This window comes from Balaenoptera physalus (genome assembly GCF_965194825.1).
Source record: "Balaenoptera physalus genome assembly, chromosome: 7".
NCBI lineage: Eukaryota > Metazoa > Chordata > Mammalia > Artiodactyla > Balaenopteridae > Balaenoptera > Balaenoptera physalus.
The window spans coordinates 80908050-80933874 of record NC_138886.1 but is presented as its reverse complement, the minus strand read 5'-3'; the positions used below and the strand labels follow the sequence as shown (position 1 = coordinate 80933874).

General features: G+C 36.5%; 1 protein-coding gene across 1 annotated transcript in view; it reads right to left on the bottom strand.

The window, feature by feature from the left end:
- UBE2R2 (ubiquitin conjugating enzyme E2 R2) overlaps positions 1-25825 on the bottom strand; it is an 88431-nt gene that overhangs the window by 17508 nt on the left and 45098 nt on the right. Inside the window, exon 2 of the mRNA XM_082467638.1 lies at positions 8534-8620. Coding sequence (XP_082323764.1) covers positions 8534-8620 — 87 coding nt within the window. The remainder of the gene's footprint in view (positions 1-8533; positions 8621-25825) is intronic.

The following is a 25825-nucleotide window of genomic DNA, read 5'->3' as shown; positions in this document are numbered from 1 at the left end:
CGGAACGTCTATGATTCAATGACAAAAAGACAAACCAGCCAATTAAAAAATGAACAAAGGACCTGAACAGACATTTCTCAAAAGAAGATACATAAACGGACAATAAGCATGAAAGGATGCTCAATATCATTAGTCATTAGGGAAATACAAATCAAAATGACAGTGAGTTATCACATCATATCCCCTTAGGACAGCTATAATTAAAATTTAAAAATGCGGGCTTCCCTGGTGGCGCAGTGGTTGAGAATCTGCCTCCCAATGCAGGGGACACGGGTTCGAGCCCTGGTCTAGGAAGATCCCACATGCCACGGAGCAACTAGGCCCGTGAGCCACAACTACTGAGCCTGCGCGTCTGAAGCCTGTGCTCTGCAACAAGAGAGGCCGCGACAGTGAGAGGCCCGCGCACAGTGATGAAGAGTGGCCCCCACTCGCCACAACTAGAGAAAGCCCTCGCACAGAAACAAAGACCCAACACAGCCAAAAATAAATAAATAAAAATTTTTTTAAAAATTAAAAACTGCAAAATAAGGATGGATGTAGAGAAACTGGAACCCTCATAAATTGCTGGTGGTTGGTGAAGTGGTTCATCTGCTATAGAACAGTTTGGCAGTTCCTCAAAAAGTAAAACACAAGATCACAATTTGACCCCTGCAATTCCCTTCCTAGGTATACAACCAAAAGAAGTGAAAAAAGTATTTAAACAAGTACATGTATACACATGGTTATAGCAGCACTAGTTATATATACAAAAGGTGGACACAAAAAAAATGGTCCTGAAGAACCTAGGGGCAGGACAGGTATAAAGACGCAGACGTAGAGAATGGACTTGAGGACACGGGGCGGGGGACAGGTAAGCTGGGATGAAGTGAGAGAGTGGCATGGACATATATACACTACCAAATGTAAAACAGATAGCTAGTGTGAAGCAGCTGCATAGCATAGGGAGATCAGCTCGGTGCTTTGTGACCACCTAGAGGGGTGGGATAGACAGGATGGGAGGGAGACGCAAGAGGGAGGAGATATGGGGATATATGTATATGTAGAGCTGATTCACTGTTATAAAGCAGAAACTAACACACCATTTTAAAGCAATTATACTCCAATAAAGATGTTAAAAAAAAAAAGGTGGACACAGACCAAATGCCCATCAATAGAGAAATGGATAAACTGTGATATATCCATGCAGTGGAATATTATTCAGCCATGAAGAGGAATGAAGTACTAATACATGCTACAACATGGATGAACCTCCAAAACATTATGCTAAGTGAAAGCCAAACAAAAAAGGTCACATATTGTATGATTCCATTTATATGAAATATCCAGAATGGAAAGAGACATAAACCTGACTGGTGGTTGTCAGAGACTAGGGAGAAATGGGAATGCAGAAGAATCACTTCATGGGTAAGATGTTTTACGTTGGAGTGATGGAAATGCCTTACAAATAGAGGTGTTAGATGTACCACGCTGGGAATGTACTAAATGTCACAGAATTGTGTTCACTTTAAATGGTTAATTTTATGTATGTGAAATTTTATCTCAATAAATTATTGGGTTTTTAAATAAATTTATTTATTTATTTTTATTTTTGGCCGTGTCGGGTCTTCATTGCAGCGCGCAGGCTTCTCATTGCGAAGCACGGGCTCTAGGCACGCGGGCTTCAGTAGTTGTAGCGTGTGGGCTCAATAGTTGTGGCTCACAGGCTCTAGAACACAGGCTCAGTAGTTGTGGTGCACGGGCTTAGTTGCTCCGCGGCATGTGGGATCTTCCCGGACCAGGGACCATGTCCCCTGGATTGGCAGGCAGATTCTAAACCACTGCGCCACCAGGGAAGCCCCCCCACCCTTTTTTTTTTAATGGGAGAAGTTCTAGGCCTCCAGAAAGGCAGTTCTAAGATGTAAAATGAAGGCTATATAGCCTAGGCCCTATCTAAATCCAATCAAACCAAAATCTCCAGTATTCTTTATTTTTAACAACTGCTCCACATGATTCTGATAAGCTGCCAAATTTGGGGACATCATTGCCTAGAGAAACCTATTCCTTATACCTTAAAGTTAGAGAGAATGCATAATATCTCAAATCCATGAATATAATTACATAAATATACACAAAATCCTGCTTGTCACAAATTATTTACAAACCAGAGCTCAGCTCTAAAAAGGACAAATTTGGTGGCCCAAATATCATCATGTTCTAAATGGTGGCTAATGTATCTATAGTTAAATACTTAAGGTATATATATCTTCATAGAGCAAACTGGCATCTTTATTTACATTTTTTAAAAGAAAAAAATACGAGGAAAAAGAAGCAAAATCTAAATCTAAACAAGCACAAGATAGAGTTCAAACCTTTAATAATGTGTAATACTAAATTACATTTACTAGGCAAACTTTCAACACCAAATCAGAGTCAAAGTCTTCTGGTTTCTGTTAACTTTCTACCTTACTCATTTGGTTCATATAAGCCAAGATGAAACTCACATTGTAGACTTTAGAAGTTTTATAGGAACATTCTACCACTAAACTTTTCTCTAATATTTTAGAAATAAAGAATATTTTACAAGTCAATTAATGATGAGTTATTTTAATGATAAAAACCACTGAAAGAAAACAAAGATATTTTACCAGGTACCAAAGAGAAGTTATTTATGTCAATTTATCCTAGTAGCTAAAGCAAATAAAATATATTACATAACACATTTCTGATTAGCTGATTAAGCAAGCATTCATTCATTTAAAGAATCTTTTGTTTTATTCAGGTCCCTTCTTAAAGACAACTGAGTAAAATTATGTAAATTTAAAATGTTCATCAAATGCATATTTTAAAAAATGAACACAATAAATTCTGATAATATAACAAAATCTTAACACAGCACTCAGCACCTTTATGTGAATTAAGATCAGAGTTCAAGCATGTTGTTTCCGATGGTTTAATAACACAATACAGACATAGAGTTTGTCTCACCTAGCTAAGGACAAGTAATACATGTTTTAGGTTCCCCATGCCATACTTTATTCCAAATGGAGTCTAGTTTACTTAATAGTATTGTACCAAAGTTAATTTCTTGGTTTTGATAAATGTACCATGATTGTAAAAGATATTAACATTAGAAGAAAATGAGTAAAAGGTACGTATATGAGAACTTTCTGTACTAGTTTTGAAACTCTTCTTTAAGACCAAAATTATTTCAAAATAATTTTTTAAATTAGTGGGTTTAAACTTAATATTTTAGTATGTTTATAACATAGACATTGAAATCAAAGCATTTTAACAAAACATATTCTAAATTTTTTATAATTTGGAAGCTCTGTATTTAAAATTTATATGCAATGAGTTCAAGAATAATGAACTAAAGCAGTTTGTCCTAGTCTTGAAAGATCATCAGAGAATGTAATATTCCAACTTTGTAATCAATCCTAATGTATTTTTGGGGGTTCATTATTTGATTCTTGAGTGGAAAAACCATTAAACTAAATTCTCAAAGAAATTACGGAAATACCACAGAAGCTCTGAGATAATTCCACTCAACAGAGAAAAGAATAATAATTTAATTAGAGAGAAAAATGTGTGTTGAATGATCAGAGGAGATGAAGCAGAACCAGCTGGGCTACCATTGTTTTTCTATCTAAATATAATTTTACTACATGTAATGAAAGAAGAAGGGCGTAAACCCTTACTATAAACAACTTGCTATTTCAAGGATTCAAGTGTAGTGCCAGTCAAATTACACCCCATGAGAACATAATGATGTACACAGAGTATAGAAGGACCATAATGTGGATGACAAGGGGGGAATGGTAGAAAAAGAGAGCTATCTGTGATGGTTAATTTTGTGTGTCAACTTGACTGGGCTATGGGATGCTCAGATAGCTGGTAAAACATTATTTCTGAGTGTATCTGTGAGGGTGTTTCTGGAAAAGATTAGTATTTGAATCGGTAGATTGAGTAAAAAAGACTTGCCCTCATCATGATGATGTGATAGGCATTATCGAATCCTTTGAGGGCCTGAAAAGAACAAACAGGCAGAGGAAGGACAAATTCTCTCTCTTTTTGGGCTGCTACATCTGAACTCCTAGTTCTTGGGTCCTGGGACTCTGGGACTCATACCAACAGCTCCCAGTCCTACAGCCTCAAACTGAATTATAATTCCAGATTTCCTGGCTCTATAGCTTGCAGAAGGCAGACTGTGGGATTTCTCAGTCTTCATAACCACGTGAGCCAATTCCTATGATAAATCTCCTCTTACATATATCTCTATATATCCTATTGGTTCTGTTTCTCTGGAGACTCCCAACTGACACAGTATCTTTGCTTTTACCTGATCTTTTCTGTGTAATTTCAAAATATAATTTATAATTACAGCTTTATTGTAAAGGACCTCTTGATACACTGAGTTCTTTCAGTTTTCGAAGCGCTGATTGTGGGTCTCATCCACTTCGCTCCTAATGGCCTATCATCCATATAAATAAATACAAAGATCATAAACGATATGTAATCAGACCCATCTTCCACCTACATAGCCTAAATTTTACTATTCCAAAAAGCAATTGCTCTGCAGACTTGGCAAAAACCTTTTTAAAACCTTTTAAGAGGGACTTCCCTGGTGGCGCAGTGGTTAAGAATCCGCCTGCCAATGCAGGGGATGTGGGTTCAAGCCCTGGTCTGGGAAGATCTCACGTGCCGCAGAGCAACTAAGCCCATGTGCCACAACTACTGAAGCCCATGCACCTAGAGCCCGTGCTCTGCAACAAAGAGAAGCCACCACAATGAGAAGCCCGTGCACCGCAATGAAGAGTAGCCCCCACTCTCCACAACTAGAGAAAGCCCGCACACAGCAACGAAGACCCAATGCAGCCAATAATTAATTAATTAATTAATTTTTTTTAAAAACCTTGTAAGAGACATCAGAGAGCTAGCTTGTGCTCTCTCTCCTCTCAAGCCACATGAAGACACAGAGATAAGCCAGGAGGAGTCTTCAGTAGAAACTATGTTTCCTAAACTGTGAGAAAGTTAATTTCTGTTGTTTTAAGCTAATGCATCTATGGTATTTTGTTATGGCAGCCGGAGTTATATTAAAACAGTAGGATCTATTTTTAATCATTATTAAAACAATAACATTTAAGAACACCATGCCCTAATGATAGTGGAATAGTAGCCAAATTGGTATATCCTTGCCGTGTCAGTGGCTACAGAGATTAGTATAATGTCTTGAGAATCATCTGAATCTAGAATCAAGAATACCTCTTCAGAACTAGAACCTTACGTAAAACAGCAAAATATTTTCCTACTGGCTATCAAGTATCCTAAAATACACCATCTTACTGTAACATTTATTTCATGACTACACCTGTAACATTCATCTGTAAACACTATACAGGAAAAATGATCTGTATACTCCTTCAAAAAACATCCAACATCTTTATTATTTTTTAAAAGAAAGAGCCATACTGTGTCCTACAACTCACTAGCAATAAAAGGATCATCAAATGCTAAATACTTCTGTATAATTTCCATTTAATTTTGTGGCAAAACTAACTATTCTAAATATTATTCTATTACCAAAAAAATTATTTAAATAAATACATACTAAGAGCAGTGAGGTTCTGAGTTGCCATAGCTCTGAAGTTCACAGTGAAGAGTGTACAAAAACCTCATTTTAATACACGGTTTGTGAAGCAAATGGGCTTCACTGGTTATCTACTTCTGAGCACACAGTAACAAACATAACCAGGAAACTGTTATTGAGATCACTCAACATATTATGAAGCAAGAAGGAGTAGACTGTGCAGTATGATCATTGATGACAAGCTCATATTAAATTTATTTTGTTCTCCAAGCTTCCCCTTGGTATTTATAAATTTCACAAATGTGGCAATGATATTAGAAATGTTAAATTAATTAAATTCATTCAAATAACACAGCAGTATTTATAACTTTTGCGGCTGCAGTAATGTGTCTGTGAATGTATTTAATAAAACTGTAACCAAAGCTCTTATAGTTTTAAAAACTTGATAAAATAAAACTATTTTCTACCAAAAATAGTCCTTATATTTTTAATACTCATGAAGTTATTAATATACAAAAACTCATCAATTCACATATTTTGGCATTTGTGTAGGCTTTTGCTTTTGTATTTTTGTCTTGTTGCTGTTGACATTGTTGCCATTGTTCCCCCATTTAATCCCCAGTTCTATTACAAATAACTCTGCAGTAAACAATTTGGTGACCAGAGCAATTTGACATTGAGGTCCATTGTGTTTCTAGGTGACAACATAAGATGGATGAGGAGAGAGCAACTTCCAGGAATATCCCTTTGGCTAAGAACCATGGGCCCTAATGTCTAAAATCACAAATACTGACTTGGGCCCTCAAAAAGTTCAATTCTGATACCATTTCCAGAATGCAGCAAAGTAAATTAACATATTATTAATTTGTGAGAAGAGTCTCTTGTGACTCATTTGATTATATCAAATTTAATTCCTAACTAGGACTTAACACTTCTTTAAAAACAGAACTTTTATGGTATGGGAAACAATTGCATATTTATAAGATATGCATGTATTATTTTACTGCTGAAATTTTTATTATGAATATGAAAAATATTTTAAAAAATAATGATCCAATGCTAAATCTTAAGAGACAGAACTAAATAGCCTACCTAAGTGGTGAAAAAGCAGTGGAAAGGGGAGTGTATCTACACCTTCTTCTGAAAGAGCTTTGAATCCTTTATCCTGTTTTTGGGTTTTTTTTTTCCTTTTTGCTTCTTTGTTGAGAAGGGTCTGAGAATTAGATAACTGAGATGGAAACAGGCGAATATATGGCTCTAAGGTGAATTAGTTCTCAGTAACAAGACAAAAGCTTGAGTCTTCTCACTTCTCTTTTGCTATCTAAAATCTATACATACCACATAGTTGGGTTTTTTTTCTTGGATTCACGTTCCTTTTAATTTTTTTTAAATTAATTTTTATTGGAGTATAGTTGCTTTATACCACATAGTTTTGAAGGCAAGAATTTTTGATTATTAAATGGACAGGGACAGAAAAATATTTCTATGTGTATTAAACCCAGTTTGAACTTATGAACAGTGAATTATTTCTACAGTCTCTTCCTACAACAGGATAACTTTGTTATATAGAATAGTACGACATATTCATTGTTGTTTATTTGTATTATGATTATGTCAAATACTAAAGATACTAAAGAAAACAATATTCTGGGAACCTATTTCTGGAAATGTTACTATGCATCACCTTTTGAGCACTAGTTTGTCCTGTTTTAAGAAGGAAAGAAAAATGAAGATAATGACTGACAGAAAAAGCAGGTTGTGAAAAATAATAAAACTACCCCAGTGTGCTCATTTATAGACTGAGATCCAAATTCAGGACTATAGAGTAAGTTCTCCATCCCTTGCCTATAAGCATTTTAAAGGCTCTGTAGCTCTGTTTCTGGAGCAAAGGTGCTTGCCAATAACCACCTGACCAAAAAAAGAACTATGACTAAGGCTGCAAATTTTAAAAAACAATTTTAATGCCTGGGCCTCAGCTACAACTTCACAGCACTACTGCAATGAAAAAGATTACAGAATGGTAAAGGAGTAGATTCAAAGGATATTTTAGTGGGCCTGACATATATCCTGAGAAACATAATGCATTGTTCCAGCATCCTTATAAATTAGCACAAAGCTAAGTACATTTCATTCCAAAAGCTACAAATCATTTTCCCAGGCATGTGGACTTGTCTAGTAGAAGAACCTAACCTTGGATTTATTCCAAAAGAGGCTCTCAACTGGTATGCAGCCAACTCCTTAAAGGACACCAGTACAAATATAGTAGGATAAATTCCCACCCCCTCCTGTCCAAAAGTTGAATCTCTGATCAAAGCAACAAACAAACCCTTGCTGTGAAGCTAGAGGATAGGTACACAAATAAATTTGCATGACTTTATCTACTAAATTAAAAAAATGTAAATGTTAACAAATATGAAATTATAATCTTAGCAATGAGCAGCAAAGGTTTAAAGCCTCAACCTTAAATTAACCATAATATACACTGGTATTAAAAAACTACCCTCAGGCTTCCCTGGTGGCGCAGTGGTTAAGAATCCGCCTGCCAATGCAGGGAACACGGGTTCGAGCCCTGGTCTGGGAAGATCCCACATGCCGTGGAGCGGCAGGCCCGTGAGCCACAACTACTGAGCCTGTGTGTCTGGAGCCTGTGCTCCGCAACAGGAGAGGCCGCGACAGTGAGAGGCCCGCGCACCACGATGAAGAGTGGCCCCCGCTCGCCGCAACTGGAGAAAGCCCTCGCACAGAAACGAAGACCCAACACAGCCAAAATAAATAAATTAAAAAAAAAAAAAAAAAACTACCCTCAATTTTTGAGCTATTCAACTACAGACTGTTAACCAAAAACGGGAAACCATGAATACTTCTCTGTGGCTACAGCATAGCTACCACAGCATACTGAGCTATGGAGGCTATTTTAAAGGATAGTATCTTAAATCTTCAGAGAAATTCATAATAGACATCTCTTACCTCATAAATGTTGGGGTGCCACATTTTGGTCAAGAATCTGAAGGTAGGTGGTGAATATGGGTAGTCAATAGGAAATTTAATATGCGCCTGTAGAGAAAAAGAATGAAATGCTAGTAAGTAAGACTACAGGTTATTCATCTAACTAACAATTCACCCTGATATACTCCAGCGCAACAAAACTCCTTTCTACACAGTAGACTCTGGAGATTAAAATAGCTCATATATATTTTGTTAGCCCCAATGCCAGGGTTATTATTAGCATGTGCTTCTATCTCTTTAAATATTTATAAAAATTAATGTTAAATTGCCAAAGCTCAACAGTTATATAAATGAACACACGAATGAAAAACAGTTTAATATGTGTGTCACATTAATGGATACATTTTATTTTAATAACAAAAAATAATTAATACAACCTTATGGTACATAATACAGAACAAAGATAATTTGTTTTACTTAACACCGTTTACCACCCAGAAGTAACAAATGCTACCATTTTGATATGGCTCCTCCAAGAGTTTTTGATGCTTATATATGCTCATCTCTTTACAAAACTTATTTTTAAAAACTTGAATATACTTTATTTTATACTCTGTTTTTTCCATCTGTATCATATCATAAACATTTTCCTTTGTATATATGATTGTTAGTATGTGCATAATGTTCCATCATACAGATATATAGATGAACCATTAAAAAAAAAAACTACTTCCTTATTTTGGAATATCTGGGTTGTTTTTCACTCTTTTGCTATTGTAAATACTGCTACAGTGAATGTCTTTGGCAGTATCCCACATTTCACATATGAAAAAATCCAGACAAATTCTCATCTAACAGTACTAGTAAAAGGGAGTGAAGAAGGGAATGAAAGGACAAGGTAAGAATAAATAAGCTAAGGACAGCAGTGAAAATGGCAGAGTCAGGATCCTCAAAAATTCTGTCTTCAGGACTTCCCTGGTGGCGCGGGAAGTGGTTGAGAATCCGCCTGCCAATGCAGGGGACACAGGTTCGAGCCCTGGTCCAGGAAGATCTCACATGCTGCGGAGCAACTAAGCCCATGCGCCACAGCTACTGAGCCTGCGCTCTAGAGCCAGTGAGCCACAACTACTGAACCTGCATGCCACAACTACTGAAGCCCGCGTGCCTAGAGCCCATGCTCTGCAACGAGAAGCCACCGCAATGAGAAGCCCACACACCTCAACGAAGAGTAGCCCCCAGTCGCCGCAACTAGAGAATGCCCGCACGCAGCAACGAAGACCCAACAGAGCCAAAAGTAAATTAATTAATTAATTAAACAAACAAACAAACAAAATGTTTGGCCAGGATGTCGTGAAATTAGAACGCTTTATACATTGCTGGAAGGGATCAAAATGGTATAGCCACTTTGAAAAACAGTCTAGCATTTCCTTGAAAGAATAAACATAGTTACCATGTACCACGCAAGTCCACTACCAGGTATATGTCCAAGAGAAATGAAAACATTACATCCACATAAGAACTTGTACAGAAATGTTCACAGCAGCATAATAGACAAAATGTAGAACAACCCCAAATGTCCATCACCTGAGGAAATGAATGAACAAAAGGTGGTATATATCCATACACTAGAATATTATGTGGCAGTTAAAAGGAATGAAGTACTGGACTTCCCTGGTGGTCCAGTGGTTAAGACTCCGAGCTTCCACTGCAAGGGGTGCAGATTCGATCCCTGGTCAGGGAAGATCCCACATGCCACATGGTGCAGCCAAAAAAAATAATAATAATAATGAAGTATTGATATATGTTACAATGTGGATGAACCTCAAAAACATTAGCTATGTGAAAGAAGTCAGTCACAAAAGACCACATATTTATGAAATGTCCAGAAGAGATTAGTAGTTGCCTACAGCTGGGGGTAAACTGGGAGGAAACAGAGGTGACTATTAAAACGTATAGGGCTTTGGGGATGAGGAAAATGTTCTAAAATTGATTATGGTGATGGTTGCACAATTTTATGAATATACTAGAAACCACTGAATTGTGTACTTTAAATGAGTGAGTTGTATATATACATTAAAATCACAATAAAGCTGCTTATTAAAAAAAAAACCAGGGACTTCCCTGGTGGTCCAGGGGTAAAGAATCCGCTTTACAATGCTTACAATGCAGGGGATGCGGGTTCCATCCCTGGTCAGGGAACTAAGATCCCATATGCCCCAGGGCAACTAAGCCTGTGCACCACAACTACTGAGCTCATGCGCTTCAACTAGAGAGCCTGCGCGCCGCAAACTACAGAGCCCATGTGCCCTGGAGCCTGCGCACCACAACTAGAGAAGAGAAAACCTACACAACACAACTAGAGAGAAGCCCAAGCGCCACAACTAGAGAAGAGAAAACCTGCACGCCACAACTAGAGAGCGGCCTGTGCACCGCAACGAAGAGCCCACATGCTGCAACTAAGACCTGATGCAGCCAAAAATAAATAATAAATAAATCTTTAAAAATAAATAAATAGGGCTTCCCTGGTGGCGCAGTGGTTGAGAATCTGCCTGCCAATGCAGGGGACACGGGTTCGAGCCCTGGTCTGGGAAGATCCCACATGCCACGGAGCAACTAGGCCCGTGAGCCACAACTACTGAGCCTGCGCGTCTGGAGCCTGTGCTCCGCAACAAGAAAGGCCGCGATAGTGAGAGGCCCATGCACCGCGATGAAGAGTGGCCCCCGCTTGCCGCAACTAGAGAAAAGTCCTCGCACAGAAACAAGGACCCAACACAGCCAAAAATAAATAAATAATTAATTAATTAAAAAAAAAAAAAAAGAATTTCAGCAAGTGAATGAAGTTTCAGTATTGAAACCATAAGAGCGAGTGACAGGGAATGTTTAGGGTGTGGCCCAGGATGGAAGGAGTCAGGGAGTCGGGGAGCATCCGGGAAAGCTTTAAAAAATAAACAAACAAACAAACAAACAAGCAAACAAACAAAAAACTGGAGTCCAAAAGCAGTCACACCCCAATAGCAACAAGAATACCCAGTTCCTCATATCTTGGTTTCAAAATACCATTTTCTAATAAAAAGAAACAAGGTTCTTTGGAGAAATACTTGATTCTACATGTGGGGCAAGGAAAATACAAGATGAGCATGGAGCATCTTATAGTGCCTGAAAGTAAGGAAATGCTAAAGAAAAAATATGGAGGCATGTCAAAAACAAAAAACAAACAAAAAAAAGCAAACAACAACAAAAAGCCATAGGAGCCCACCTGAAAGCGCCCATGCTGGCCAAAAGTAAAGCAATTCATAGTACTGGACGGTAACCCAAGGTATAAAATAAATAAATGAGTGCATATTGGTATAAATTATTGAATGAAAAAATATCGGGGAAGGGACAAATCTTCCTTACAGCATATATTATCTTCCTCCAGAAAATACATGTAGATATATCCCATTAAGGAGGTGGAGTTTAATTCCCCTCCCCCCACGTGTGGGCTGGGCTGAATGACTCACTTCCTAAGAATATGGAAAGGAAGACATACTAACTTTATAATAGAGAAACCTGGCAGACAACACCTTAACCAAGTGATCAAGGTTAACATCACTGGTGTTAAGTCGCTGAAATCATGGCCTCCCTTATAAGATGTGGTGAGAAACGCAGCTCATCTCTGTGGTGCTCTTACCCAAAACCCATAAGCCAGTCTAATCATGAGACAAACATCAGACAAACCCAAATGGAGGGACATTCTACACAATACCTGACCACTTCTTTTCAAAACTGTCAAGGTCATGAAAAACAAAGAAAGATGGGGAAACCATCAAATATTGGAGGAAACTAAGGAGACATGACAACTAAATGCAGTCAGTATTCTGAATTGTATCCAGGAATAATAAAAGGACATTAGGGGTGGTAGGGGAGAACTGAGCATGACTGCTAATGGATATGAGGTTTCTTTTGGAGGTGATGAAATAAACTGGAGTTAGATGGTGGTGATGGCTGTATGACCTTGTGAATAAAAAACCACTGAATTGTACACTTTGAAAGCCTATAAAGTATTGGTACCATGGCTAGGTGTTGTTTGAGTAGGTCCCTGGGTGGATAAAAGCAGAGGAAATAGCAAGGCACCAGGTGCAAAGAATGTGGAGTGGTCAGCTATGGCTAGTGGGATGCCTGGTGGTAACTACAGGAGATAGAAGACTGGATGAAGGTAGGTTGAAGCCTTGTTTAGGTGTTTTAGTGGGAAACTACATAAAGTCAGAAAATCAGGGACTTCCCTGGTGGCGCAGTGGTTAAGTTGCCAATTCAGCGGACATGGGTTCAAGCCCTGGTCCAGGAAGATCTCACATGCCGCGGAGCAACTAAGCCCGCAGGTCACAACTACTGAGCCCATGCGCCTAGAGCCCATGCTCCGCAACAAGAGAAGCCACCGCAATGAGAAGCCCATGAACCCCAAGAGTAGTCCCTGCTTCCCGCAACTGCAGAAAACCCGTGCACAGCAATGAAGACCCTATACAACCATAAATAAATAAATAAATTTATTAAAAAAGAAAAAGAAAATCAAAGGCAAGATGTCTATTTTAGAATAAATGACTCTAGGACAGCACTGTAAAAGATGGATTGAATGGGATAAAAGACAGACATAAGTTAGGAGTGGTTTCCTATCTTTTTCATTTAATCAGCCTCATCTCCAGAATATGCATATACTTTAGAAAGCTTTAGTAATGGTGACATAGTTACATAATGCATATCTGAAAAAACAGGATTGTAAAAATTTCCATACAAAATTGGAACTCTGATCGTTGAAAATGTAACCTCCTTTAACATATTTCTATGGGAAATTAGATTATCCTTTCTAAAAATAAATAATCAATAAAATTTAGCATTGTTAGTCAAATCTTTAGGTCCCCAAAAATGTCTTCCTAGACTACTAACTATATTAAAAGAAATCTTTGCAGAGTAACTAGGAATGGTTGCACGAAAATTTATAAAGAACATATGACATGCACCAATATGAAAGAGTAGTAAAGAACATCCACTCAAGAAGCTAGACTGCCTGGGTTTGAATCCTGGCTCTGCCATTCATTAGCTGTTTTTTGAAGTAAGTTATTTGTGTCTCCAGTTTCCTCATCAGTAAAATAAAGCTTATAGTATTTAATTAAACAGCTTGGTATGAGAATTAAATGAGTAAATGCTTGTGTAAAATGCATGAGAACAGTGTTTAACATATAATAAAAGATATGTAAGAGTTTTGTTTAAAAACTGCAAATTAAACTGGCAGAGGTTATGTCAGAAAACCTTTAATAAAAAGCCTCTTTTATAGACTGCTCATTTTCGCTTTGTTTTATCGCTTTTACTTACCTGCCTTTTGATTATAACACTACCAGCTTTAGAAAAGACAACTAGAGAGATTCTTCCCAACCTGAAGAACTTGAATCTTATGGAACCAGTTTTCTAAAAGCTTTACAAATCCTAATTACTTTTTACTTAAACATAATTAATAAACATTAATTACTTACTATTGTTAATTGGGTTTCTATATTTTCTCTAAGCATCTACTAATATTTTGAGCTTTTATCTTTATCTCTGTACCTTGAACACTACTTATCGCCACAAAATTTTTAAAAGTAGCATCTCCAGAATAAAGTCAAAAACTATTTTTGATTTTTAAAAGTATCATGTCTGGGAGTTCCCTGGCGGTCCAGTGGTTAGGACTCAGCACTTTCACTGCCATGGCCCAGGTTCAATCCCTGGTCGGGGAGCTAAGACCCCGAAAGCCACGTGGCGCAGCTGGGAAAAAAAAAAAAAGAATGTATCACGCCTGAATTATGCTTATGTTACAACTGAAAAAGGTAACATTGGGTGGTGTACCCCTGTAAGGCTATTTAAAATTGTTATAATAACTCCTTCAATGGAATTTACAATCCTAAAGAATTTAGCTGAAGTTAAAATCAAGGGGAATATTCTGCTACAGTGCTTCCCTGATATTCAGTTTTACCATTATTACTTTTTTTCAGAACCTTATTAATAATTTAAACATATTATTTCATATATATGTTCACCCATAATTATATCGATGAATTTTTTAAAAGTTTAATTAAGTATAAAACTTGCTCTTATCCATTCCCAATCCTAGTAAATCTTAGGGTATGATTTGAACAAACTATAAACTTATTTATAAGTTTATAACAAGGAACAAGGGAAATGTGAACACTGACTGGATATTAAGGAATTAACTTTTTCAGCTGTAATAATAGCATTGTGGTTACTTTTTTAAAGGAGGCCCTTATATTTTAGAAATATATTCTGAAATATTCACAAATGAAATGATATGATGTCTATAATCAGTTACAAAATAATGTGAAGAGGAGTAGATAAGGTATAGATTAAACATATTTGCTATGAGTTAATTATGGATGCTGAGTGATGGGTACACAAAGAGTTTACTGTACTCCTATTTCTAATTTCATATTATGGAAAATTTCAAACATACAAAAAGCTTAAAAAATGAGATGACTAATACACAATTATTTTTTAAAAGCGTTACAGTGCTTTGCATAACTAACATAATCATACCATTATGATAGCAATAGATGCCACTATTAACCACGTGAACATGATGGAACTTGGCAAGGTGATAATAAAGTTCATGTGAAAGAGAAAATACTTGAAAATAATACTGTTTTTGATAAAAACCAATAACAGGGAGGGGTTCACACTAGCAGACAGAAAAACATCCTACAAAGATGCTATTAAAGGAGGAAACTACACACAGATCAATGATATAGAATAAGTTATTCAGAAAACAACAAAGGCAACATTTCAAATAAGTAGGAGAAAGATTCAAATAATGTTGGGGGAAATGACTCTTCCTTTGGATAAAGGGGTAAAGATGCTTATAGACAATTGAAAAGAAAATCAGATTTCACTTTCAAGGAGAAAAAGATCAAACCTCATCTTCAAGAAGAATCAACAACAGTGGTGAAGAACTGGACAATCCTTGATCTCCAAGAATAAAAAGGAGTTCATATGCTAGTAGCAAAAGATAGATTGTTCTGTTGCCACAGTAACAAAGAGCCACCAGAATGAGTTTTTTAAAATGAAGTATAGTTGATTAATTTCTGCTGTACAACAAAGTGATTCAGTTACATATATGTGTGTGTATACACATATATATATGTACATACACACACACATTCTTTTTTTATATTCTTTTCCATTATGGTTTATCACAGGATACTGAATATAATTCCCTGTGCTATACATACAGTAGGACCTTGTTTTTATCCATTCTATATATAATCAGAATCAGTTTTAAATTGCTTAAGCAATACCTGACAGTTCTGTAGGCACGGAACAAGAACCAACTTTAAACCCATTTAAACAACTTTTATTGGTGAGTATGTTTTGGCAAGCCAACCTATCAGTAACGGTCCCTTGTTTCTGAAAGCCAGCCAACTGGGAACACACTCCTGTCAACAAACACACTTCTGAATACCAACCAATCAGTAATGGTCTCAGCCAAGTACCCATGCTTCCACGGCTGATGCCAACCCCACAAAGACTGTGAAAAATCCACCAATCCCTAAACTTCACACTTCTCAAAAACTCTATAATAAAATCAGTAGTCTGCTCTATGTGTAGAGACTGTGATTGACCAGCAAAACTCTCTTAAGTAAGCAATAAACTCAGCTTTGCGATTTTTGGTTTAAGTACTGAAGAGTGGTCTTTTACACCTTTTACAAATTTATTCATGAAGTACAGTTTTAAATTTCATATATGACTGTATCAAGAAATATGGGAAATAAATCTGAAAAGTCACACCTTAAAACATACAAATTGCTTTACAAGTAATTTAGACTCGGACTCTTTTTTAAGGCAACTAGGCAACTCCTTATATCTTTCTTGACTAACTTGCAAATGCCTAAGAAGTATCTCCAAAATATTTTCTGTACCATTACCACATACGCTTTCCCTAAAATGCTCAGGTTACTCCTAAGTGTACCCTTAATGAAATCACTGAACTCACCAGACATCTATGTTTAGTTATTCACACACTGAGCATTTATGTTAATATTTTCATTTATTCAATCATTCAACGTATCACTGTTGAAAACCAATGATACTGGGACTCCCCTGGTGGCACAGTGGTTAAGAATCCGCCTGCCAATGCAGGGGACATGGGTTCGAGCCCTGGTCCAGGAAGATCCCACATGCCGCGGAGCAACTAAGCCCGTGTGCCGCTACTGAGCCTGCGCTCTAGAGCCTGCAAGCCACAACTACTGAGCCCGCGTGCCACAACTACTGAAGCCCTCGCGCCTAAAGGCCGTGCTGGACAACAAAGAGAAGCCGCAGCAATGAGAAGCGCATGCAACGAAAAGTAGCCCCCGCTCTCTGCAACTAGAGGAAGCCCACGCACAGCAACGAAGACACAATGCAGCCATAAATAAATAAATAAATGAATGAATGAATAAATAATACAAAGTATGTACTAAATGGCAGGCATTGGGTTACATGCTTCATATGCATCATTTCATTTCATCACTCAGTTGTAAAATTAGAAGGTGAGATGCATGTACAGCCACAAATGCAGACGACTTTTAACTTAGGAACAGATTATCTTCCAGTCCACATTTCTGACTACCAAGAAGCATCTCCCCAATGTTTATCATTTTGTCTAACCATGTATTCACTGGGCTTCACCAATTCCACTGTCTCCTCATGCTCTAGCTTTTCTGCCCATTCTTTCTTATACTCCTTAGCTCCTTCTCATCTTCTTTTTAACTTAATGTGCTCTCATTATAACTTTTCCCTGTTTCTTTAAAGAATACTTTTCTTCTTTAAAGAATCTTCTCCCCAGATGTGACACATTACAAAAACCAAAAACTTCTGGGCAAAGAAAAAGAAACCCTAAAATGCATAACACCAAAAACTAATTTAGATAACATTAATATATGGAAATGAAGTATACATCAGCTTGGGACAAAATTTTGCTAACCCAATGTGCAACATTAAAGTAATTTTGTTATCCCACTAATTATTTTCATATGGAATTTCAGCTATAACATAACAAAAAACAAATATGAATAGAGAATATATTCTAATTATTCCTGCTACCTGGTTATTAATATGAGTAAGTTAAGAAAAAGCTTCCCAGTCCTAAACACAACTATATTTGGTAATAGGTCAGCTGACAACAAATGTAGAGTTGCTGTTCCATTTGGATTAGTGCCTGAAGATAGTGTGAAATGAGGATACTCCCACTGCTGAGTTTTTCTGCTATGTCATCAGCTCACATCTGCTATAGGATATGTTTCCAACATGATAGCAAAAGCAATCAAAACATGTTTTCTTATTAACTTGCTGAAAGTTTCAAAAGTCTGCCAACCACCATTACAAACTTAAATAGTTCATTAACAGTATGTAATTAATATATTGAATAGCTATACCTAGTGATGCTATAATATGTGCCACAGGCTTTAAAGTCAAGAAATTATGTCTTTATTGATTACAAATCTCAATATAAAAAGTTAATTTAGAATTACTATAATACTTAACATAATTATTGTAAAGTTAAGATGAAATATAAATAACAGGAAATCCCTGATGCTCTTACTGGACTCTTTTTTTTTTTTTGGCTGCACCACGGGGCATGTGGGATCCTAGTTCCCTGACCAGGGTTCAAACCCGTGTCCCCTGCAGTGGAAGCACGGAGTCCTAACCACTGGACCACCAGGGAAGTCCCCTGGACTCTTAAAAGTAAACTTCTGATACTTAAGGAGAAGTAACTCTCAGTATTAATACTGATAGTCCTCTATTTTTTTAACAGAATGATATAAAAATGTTTCTTTCAGCTTAGAAAGTAAAGCCTTTTTGTTCCCAAAATACACTACTAGGTTACAAGACTTACCATATGCTATAGTTATTGACTGTTATTGGTACAAGGCTAGACAAACAGACAAATGGTACAGAAGAGAGTATCCAAAAACAGATATATACAGAATCACCTACTTTACAATGAAAGCAACACTACAATTCAGTGGGTGACAGGATAGTGTTTTCAATAAATGGTACTAGAGCAACTGGATATCCACATAGAAAAATTAACCTTGAACCTTGTCTCACATCATTTACAGATAGATCACAAACCTAACTGCAAAACTAAAACTATAAAGGTTTCTAGACGAAAACATAAAAGAATATCTTCACACTGGAATTCCTAACCAGAGCAATTAGACAAGAAAAAAGAAATAAAAGGCATCCAAATTTCCAAGTTAGAAAAAATTATCTGTTTGCAGACATGATCTTATAAATAGAAAACCCTGAAGATTCCACACAAAACAAAAACCGTTAGAACTAATAAACAAATTTAGCAATATTGCAAGATGTAAAAATCAACATCTAAAAATCACTTGCAAAAAAAAAAGTATACAATAGCAATGAATTCAAAGAGGAAATTAAGAAAATAATTCTGTTTACAATAACATCAGCAAGAATAAAGTACTTAGGCATAGGGAATTCCCTGGCGGTCCAGTAGTTAGGGCTCTGAGCTTCCACTGCAGGGGGCACGGGTTCGATCCCCGTTCGGGGAATTAAGATCTCGCGTGCTCCACAGCACAGCCAAAAAAAAAAAAGGAAGAAATAAAACGCATGCTGTATGATGCTCTATTCTCACATGTATTTTTGTAATAAAGTATTTATATAAAAAAAGATAATAAAATACTTAGGCATAAACTTAACCAAAGGTGAAAGACTTATACACTGACAACTACAAAACACTGTTGGAAGAAATTAAAGATGACACAAACAAATGGAAAGACAACCCATGTTCATGCGGTTGGAAGACTTAATATTGTTAAGCTGTCAATACTACCCAAAGCGATCTACAGATTTGATGCAATCCTTATCAAAATCCCAATTATGATTTTTGCAGAAACAGAAAAAGTCATCCTAAAATTCATATGGAACCTCAAGGGACTCCAAACAGCTAAAACAATCTTGCAAAAGAAGAACAAAGTTTGGAGGTCTCATACTTCCTGATCTTAAAACTTAATATAAAGCTACAGTAATCAAGACAATGTGATACTGGCATAAAGACATACATTGATGGAACACAACAGAAAGCCCAAAAATAAACCCTCACTTATATGATCGAATAATTTTTGACAAGGGTGCCAAGACCATTCAATGGGGAAGGTACAGTCTTTTCAACAAATGATAGAAAAACTGGTTATCTATATGGAAAAGAATGAAATTGGACCCTTACCTTACACCATATATGAATATTAACTCAAAATGGATCAAAGACCTAAATATAACACGTAAATTTATAAAACTCTTAAAAGAAAATGGGAAGAGCTTCATGACACTCAGTTTGGCAATGATTTCTAGGACATGACATCAAAAGCACAGCAACAAAAGAAAAAAATGTAAATTAGACTACATCAAAATTAAAAATGTTTATGCATCAAATGACACTATCAAGGGACTTCCCTGGTGGTCCAGTGGTTAAGAACCCACCTTCCAATGCAGGGGACATGGGTTCTATCCCTGGTTGGGGAACTAAGATCCCACATGCCACAGGGCAACTAAGCCCGCACACCACAACTACTGAGCCTGCACATCACAACTAGAGAGAAGCCTGTGCGCCACGGAAGATCCCACATGCCATAACAAAGATCCCGCATGCCACAACTAAGGCCCGTCGCAGCCAAATAAAAATAAATAAATAAATAAATGTTTCATCAAATGACACTATCAACAGAGTGAAAAGGCAACCCACAGGAGAAAATATCTGCAAATCATACATCTGATGAGGGATTAATATTCAGAATATATATAGTGAACTACATACAACTCAACAACAGGATTAAAAATCAGACAAAAGACAAGTAGACATTTCTCCAAAGAAAATTTACAAATGGCCAATAAGCACATGAAAAGATGCTCAACAGCAACAGTCATTAAGGAAACATAATGACTAAACCACAAAACCACAATGAGATATCACTTTACAGCCATTAGGATGGCTATTAACAAATCAAAACAACAAAATAAATGTTGGTGAGGATGTGGAGAAACTGGAAACACTTTTCGTGCAGTGCTGGTAGGAATGTAAAATGGTGCAGCCACTATGGAAGACAATAGGGTGGTTCCTTAAAAAATTAAAAATAGAATTACCATATGATTCAGCAATTCCATTTCTAGGTATATACCCAAAAGAATCAAAAGCAGAGTCTCAAACAGATATTTGCACACCTATAGTCATAGCAGCTTATTCATAACAGCCAAATGGTGAAAGCAACCCAGGAATCGATCAATGGAAAAATGGATAAACAAAATGTGATATATACACAGAATGGAATATTTAGCCTCTAAAAGGAAGGAAATTCTGACACATGCTACGATCATGGAGAACCCTGGAAGATATTATGCTAAGTTAAGCCAGTCATAAAAGGACATATACTGTATGAGTCTACTTATACGAGTTCCCTAGAATAATTAAATTTAGAGACAGAAAGCAGAATGGTGGTTGCCAGGAGCTAGAAGAGGGGCAGGGGGTAAAGAGTTATTATTTAATGGTTCAGTTTGAGAAGATGTCAAAAGTTCTGGAGATGGATGGTGGTGATGGTTACACAACAACATGAATGTACTTACAATGCCACTGAACTGTACACTTAGATATATTTTATCACACACACACACACACACACACACACACAATATCTTCATGACACTGGAGAAGACAAATGTTCTTAAATAAGACACAAAAGGCACTAACCACAAAAGAAAACATTGATAAATTTGACTCCATTAAAACTAAGAACTTCTGGTTCATCAAAAGACATCATTAAGACAGGGAACAAGCACAAGTAGAAGAAGATAATTCACCATACATATATCCAAGAAATGATCTTTACCCAGAGTATATGAAGAACTCCTGCAAATTAATAAGAAAAAGACAAAAGAATAAAAATGGGTGAAAGACTTAAACAGGCACACCATAAAAGAGAATATCCAAATGCCAAGAGTAAAATAAAAAATAAAGATAGATGTTCAACTCCATTAGTCATTAGAGAAGTGCAAATTTAAAACACAATAGTTGGGACTTCCCTGGTGGCCCGGTGGTTAAGAATCCACCTGCCAATGCAGCAGACACAGGTTAGAGCCCTGGTCTGGGAAGATCCCACATGCCGCGGAGCAACTAAGCCCGTGCGCCAGAACTACTGAGGCTGCGCTCTAGAGCCTGCGCGCCACAACTACTGAAGCCCGCGCACCTAGAGCCTGTGCTCTGCAACAAGAGAAGCCACCGCAATGAGAAGCCCACGCACGGCAACGAAGGGTAGCCCCCGCTCACTGCAACGAGAGAAAGCGTGCGCACAGCAACGAAGACCCAACGCAGCCAAAAAAAATTAATTAATTAATTAAATAAATAAATAAAACACAATACTTAAAATGAAAGAGACTGGCAAGGCAATGATGCAGAAGAACAATAACTCTCACACCGTCCTTGTGGGAATATAAACCACTTTAGAAAACTGTTGGTATCTACTACAGCTGTTCATATGTATACCCTATGACTCAGAAATTCCATTCCTAGTATATATACCCAACAGAAAGATATATATTTTTACCAAAATACATGCACTGGAAGGTTCATAGTAGGAATATTCATATAGACAAAATCTTAAACTACCCAAATGGCCATCAATAGGAGAACAGGTAAAGTGAAATAGTCATTTAATAGAACACCATATAGCAATGAGAAAGAGTGATCTACAACTACACATAATAATTTGGTTAAATCACAGAAGCATAACTTTGAGAGAAAGAAGCCAGACACAAAATAGATTGATACCGTATAAATCTATTCACAATAAAATTCAAGAACAGGCAAGACTAATTTATGCTTTTAGAAATTAGGATTATCCAGGTAGTGGGAGGACAGTTCTGTAAGGAAGCACAAAAAAGGGCTCTTGGAGTGCTGGTAATATTTTTTTTCTTGATCTGGGTACTGGCTACATGGATGACCCAGTTTGTGAAAATTCATTAAGCTGCATACTTACGACATATATACTTTTCTGCCTTCATATAATTTGATAAAATTAAAATATAATATTTTCATTAGTTAAAATAACCTTGTATATTTGAACATTTTGAGGAGAGATTTACACTTCTGGCAGAGTTCATTTACTAAATACTAATGTATTTACTGATAAATACATTAGAAAACTAAGTAAATAGGAGGTGGGGAGGTCAATCAACTCCACCAGAAAACAAAACACTATATGTGAAAGAAAAAGTAATTATGGTATATGACATGATTCAACTGGGACTATTTCACATTACAATACTGAAAATAAATCTAAACCAAAATTATGACTAAACTGGAAGGATGGGAGGGCCAATGAGCTTGTGGGCTAGGGTGTTATCATAATGCATGAAATCCTTATCTTCCGTAGTAAAAATTCAATAGTTAATAACAAACTAAAAAATAAAAAATAAATCTAGAAACAGCAAGGAAAACATTTAGAAATATGGGGGCAAATACCAGAACACAAGGTTGAAAAGTTTCAAAGTAGTTGTCTTTGGGGAGAAGTGTTCATGGGTAGGAAGAGGACAGTGCAAGTGATTATAAATCCTGTAGGATTATCAGACTCTTCAAACCATTTACATATATTAATTTGACAACAACTTTTGAAAAATATAGTTAATTGCTATTAACAATTAAGTAGCATTTTGGCCTCTCACAGAGTTCCTACTACATAACTGTGTTACAGGTAATCCATGAATGATTTGTTATGGATAACCTAAGAATGATGGGACCATTGGCAGCCAGGGTAAGACATCCTGGGTTCCTGATCTTCTGAACATATGAGCTCAAAGCTAAAAAGCGGGACACTTCCCTGGTGGTCCAGTAGGTAGTCTCCATGTTCCCAATGCAGAGGGCCTGGGTTCACTCCCTGGTCGGGGAACTAAATACTGCACGCATGCCGCAATAAGAGTCCGCATGCCGCAACTAAGACCAGGCGCAGCCTAAATAAATGAATAAATATTTTATTTAAAAAAAAAAAAAGCTAAAAAGCTAGTATGCTTTCAGTCACAAGAAAAGGCATTCTAGTGCTAAGGGATTTTTCCTCTCAGCTTTTTCTGCCTTTATTAACAAGGTATCTTTAGCACCTCATATGTTCACATATGTGGAACAATGGCAGATAAAATTACTAACCAGTTTTGATGCTATATTGGGAGAGTGTACCTAAGACAAGTTAAAAATGATTATGCATAAGCAATTGTAAAATGGTACAGTAAGATAAAAAATAAAGAACAATTTATAGGGAATTCCCTGGTGGTTCAGTGGCTAGGACTCAGCGCTCTCACTGCCGGAGCCCGGGTTCGATCCCCTGGTCAGGGGAACATAAATCCCGCAAGCCATGAAGTACAGCCAAAAAAAAAAAAGATGAATTATTTTCTCTCTACATTTTTCATGAAAAACTTTAATTCCATCATGTACTTTCTCTAGGCATGACAGCAAAGGTTAAAAACCCTAAAGGAAATGATTGATGAATTTTATAACATGAAAATTAAACAATTCCACATTACACAGCAAAATACACCATAAATATGGTTAAAGGCAAAACCACAAACTAGGGAAGATGTATATAACTTCTGACAAAAGGTTAACATACTTACATAAAGAATGCTTCTAAATCAAAGCATAAAGACAAACCTGTCTGTAGTATAACAGGTAAAGGATGCGAACAAGCCAAAAACAGAGAAATACATTCTACTACTTAGCAGCCTTTTAATGGACTCTCCAGGACTTTGAGAAATTTAGATAGAAAACCACTCCTATACGCAAAATGAGTCAGCAACTTTTACAAATATAATTTTTTTGTATATACCAGTGGGAAATGAGAGTATACAGCATATAATTCAGCCAAGCAGAGAGAAATATATGCGAAGCATCAAGTTTATCAAAAGAAGAAAAGGAATCTAATAGTATTCTGCCTATATATACTATCTTCTGCATTCCTACCCAACTAAACACCAGGGAAAGGCACTACAGTTTCTCGAGCAGGAGACTGACATAATGAGCAAGGAGGTATTTGATAAGGGTATGCATGACAGCTGAAGGGGTTTAAATTAACTCACCAGATATGAAGGGGGGAAAAGTCTAGATTTTGATAGTGGCAATGGCAAAAGAGAAAAAGGAACAAATCGCTAACTCTTGGCTCTGTTTCTCATATCAAATGACAAGCAATAACATTTTATTACCAAAGATGAAAGCAGATCAACAAACGATACCTCCAGTGACAATCATCTGGAGAAGAAACAGAATGAAAAGATTTAAAACCCCTTTCTTCACTAATCCATATTTTACTCTGTCAAATAATAAATAATAAAGCTTAATATAATTACTTGTCATCTTTTTTCAAAATCAAAAATTTCTCAAGTACATAAACTAGATCCTCAGTAAAACTGCAGAGGACAAAGCTAGATCTTATCTTGCATTATCTAATTACTGAAGAATAGCTTGTTAAAACTTAACACTGAGTCAACTCGTATTCTCTTTTACCACACCACCCCCAGAAAGAAAAAAAGTAGGTGTCAGACATGACAAGTAAAAAATGGGTATCTGATGTTATACAACCATGGATTTGTGAAAATTCTGATTTCAAATACATATGAATTCAACAATGAACACATGTGACATACAAGAACTCATTTAGAAAAGGTATTGGCAGTAATGTTTTTACTTAGCCAAAGAGTGCTATGGAATATTATGCCATGCCAACATAACAAGACGTTGCATCCTCACTCTCTCAAAATGGTACTTGCTGTTTGAGACCTAACTAATGATAGAAAAATGTTAGGGAAAAGCCATTAGGAATCAGAGGCAATAAAATACAAACTTATACCAAAGGCTAAGATGTCAGGAGAAAAAGAGGCTTAAGTATCAACATTTGGCATGTCATGAAAGTGCTATTCCCAATTAAGAGAATTTCCTTTGGCAAAATTACTTGGAAAAGGTGCATTCCTAAATGCAATTATATTAAAATAAAATAGCTTGAACACCCACAAGGATTATATGCTAAACATTAAATTTATTTTTAAATAATCAAATTGTGTTTTACTGAATACAAAAATCATTCTGTAAAACAAAAAGAAGCTTAAATAAGGTCTTCTATGTCACACAAAAACATAGGGGAAAAAAATCCTACTTCTAATAAGTTTTCCAAAATAAAGACATAAAAAGAAAAACAGTATCTACAAGTCCATCCCAGTCATAAGATTTTATGATGACCTTCCATGTTAAAACAGGGATAT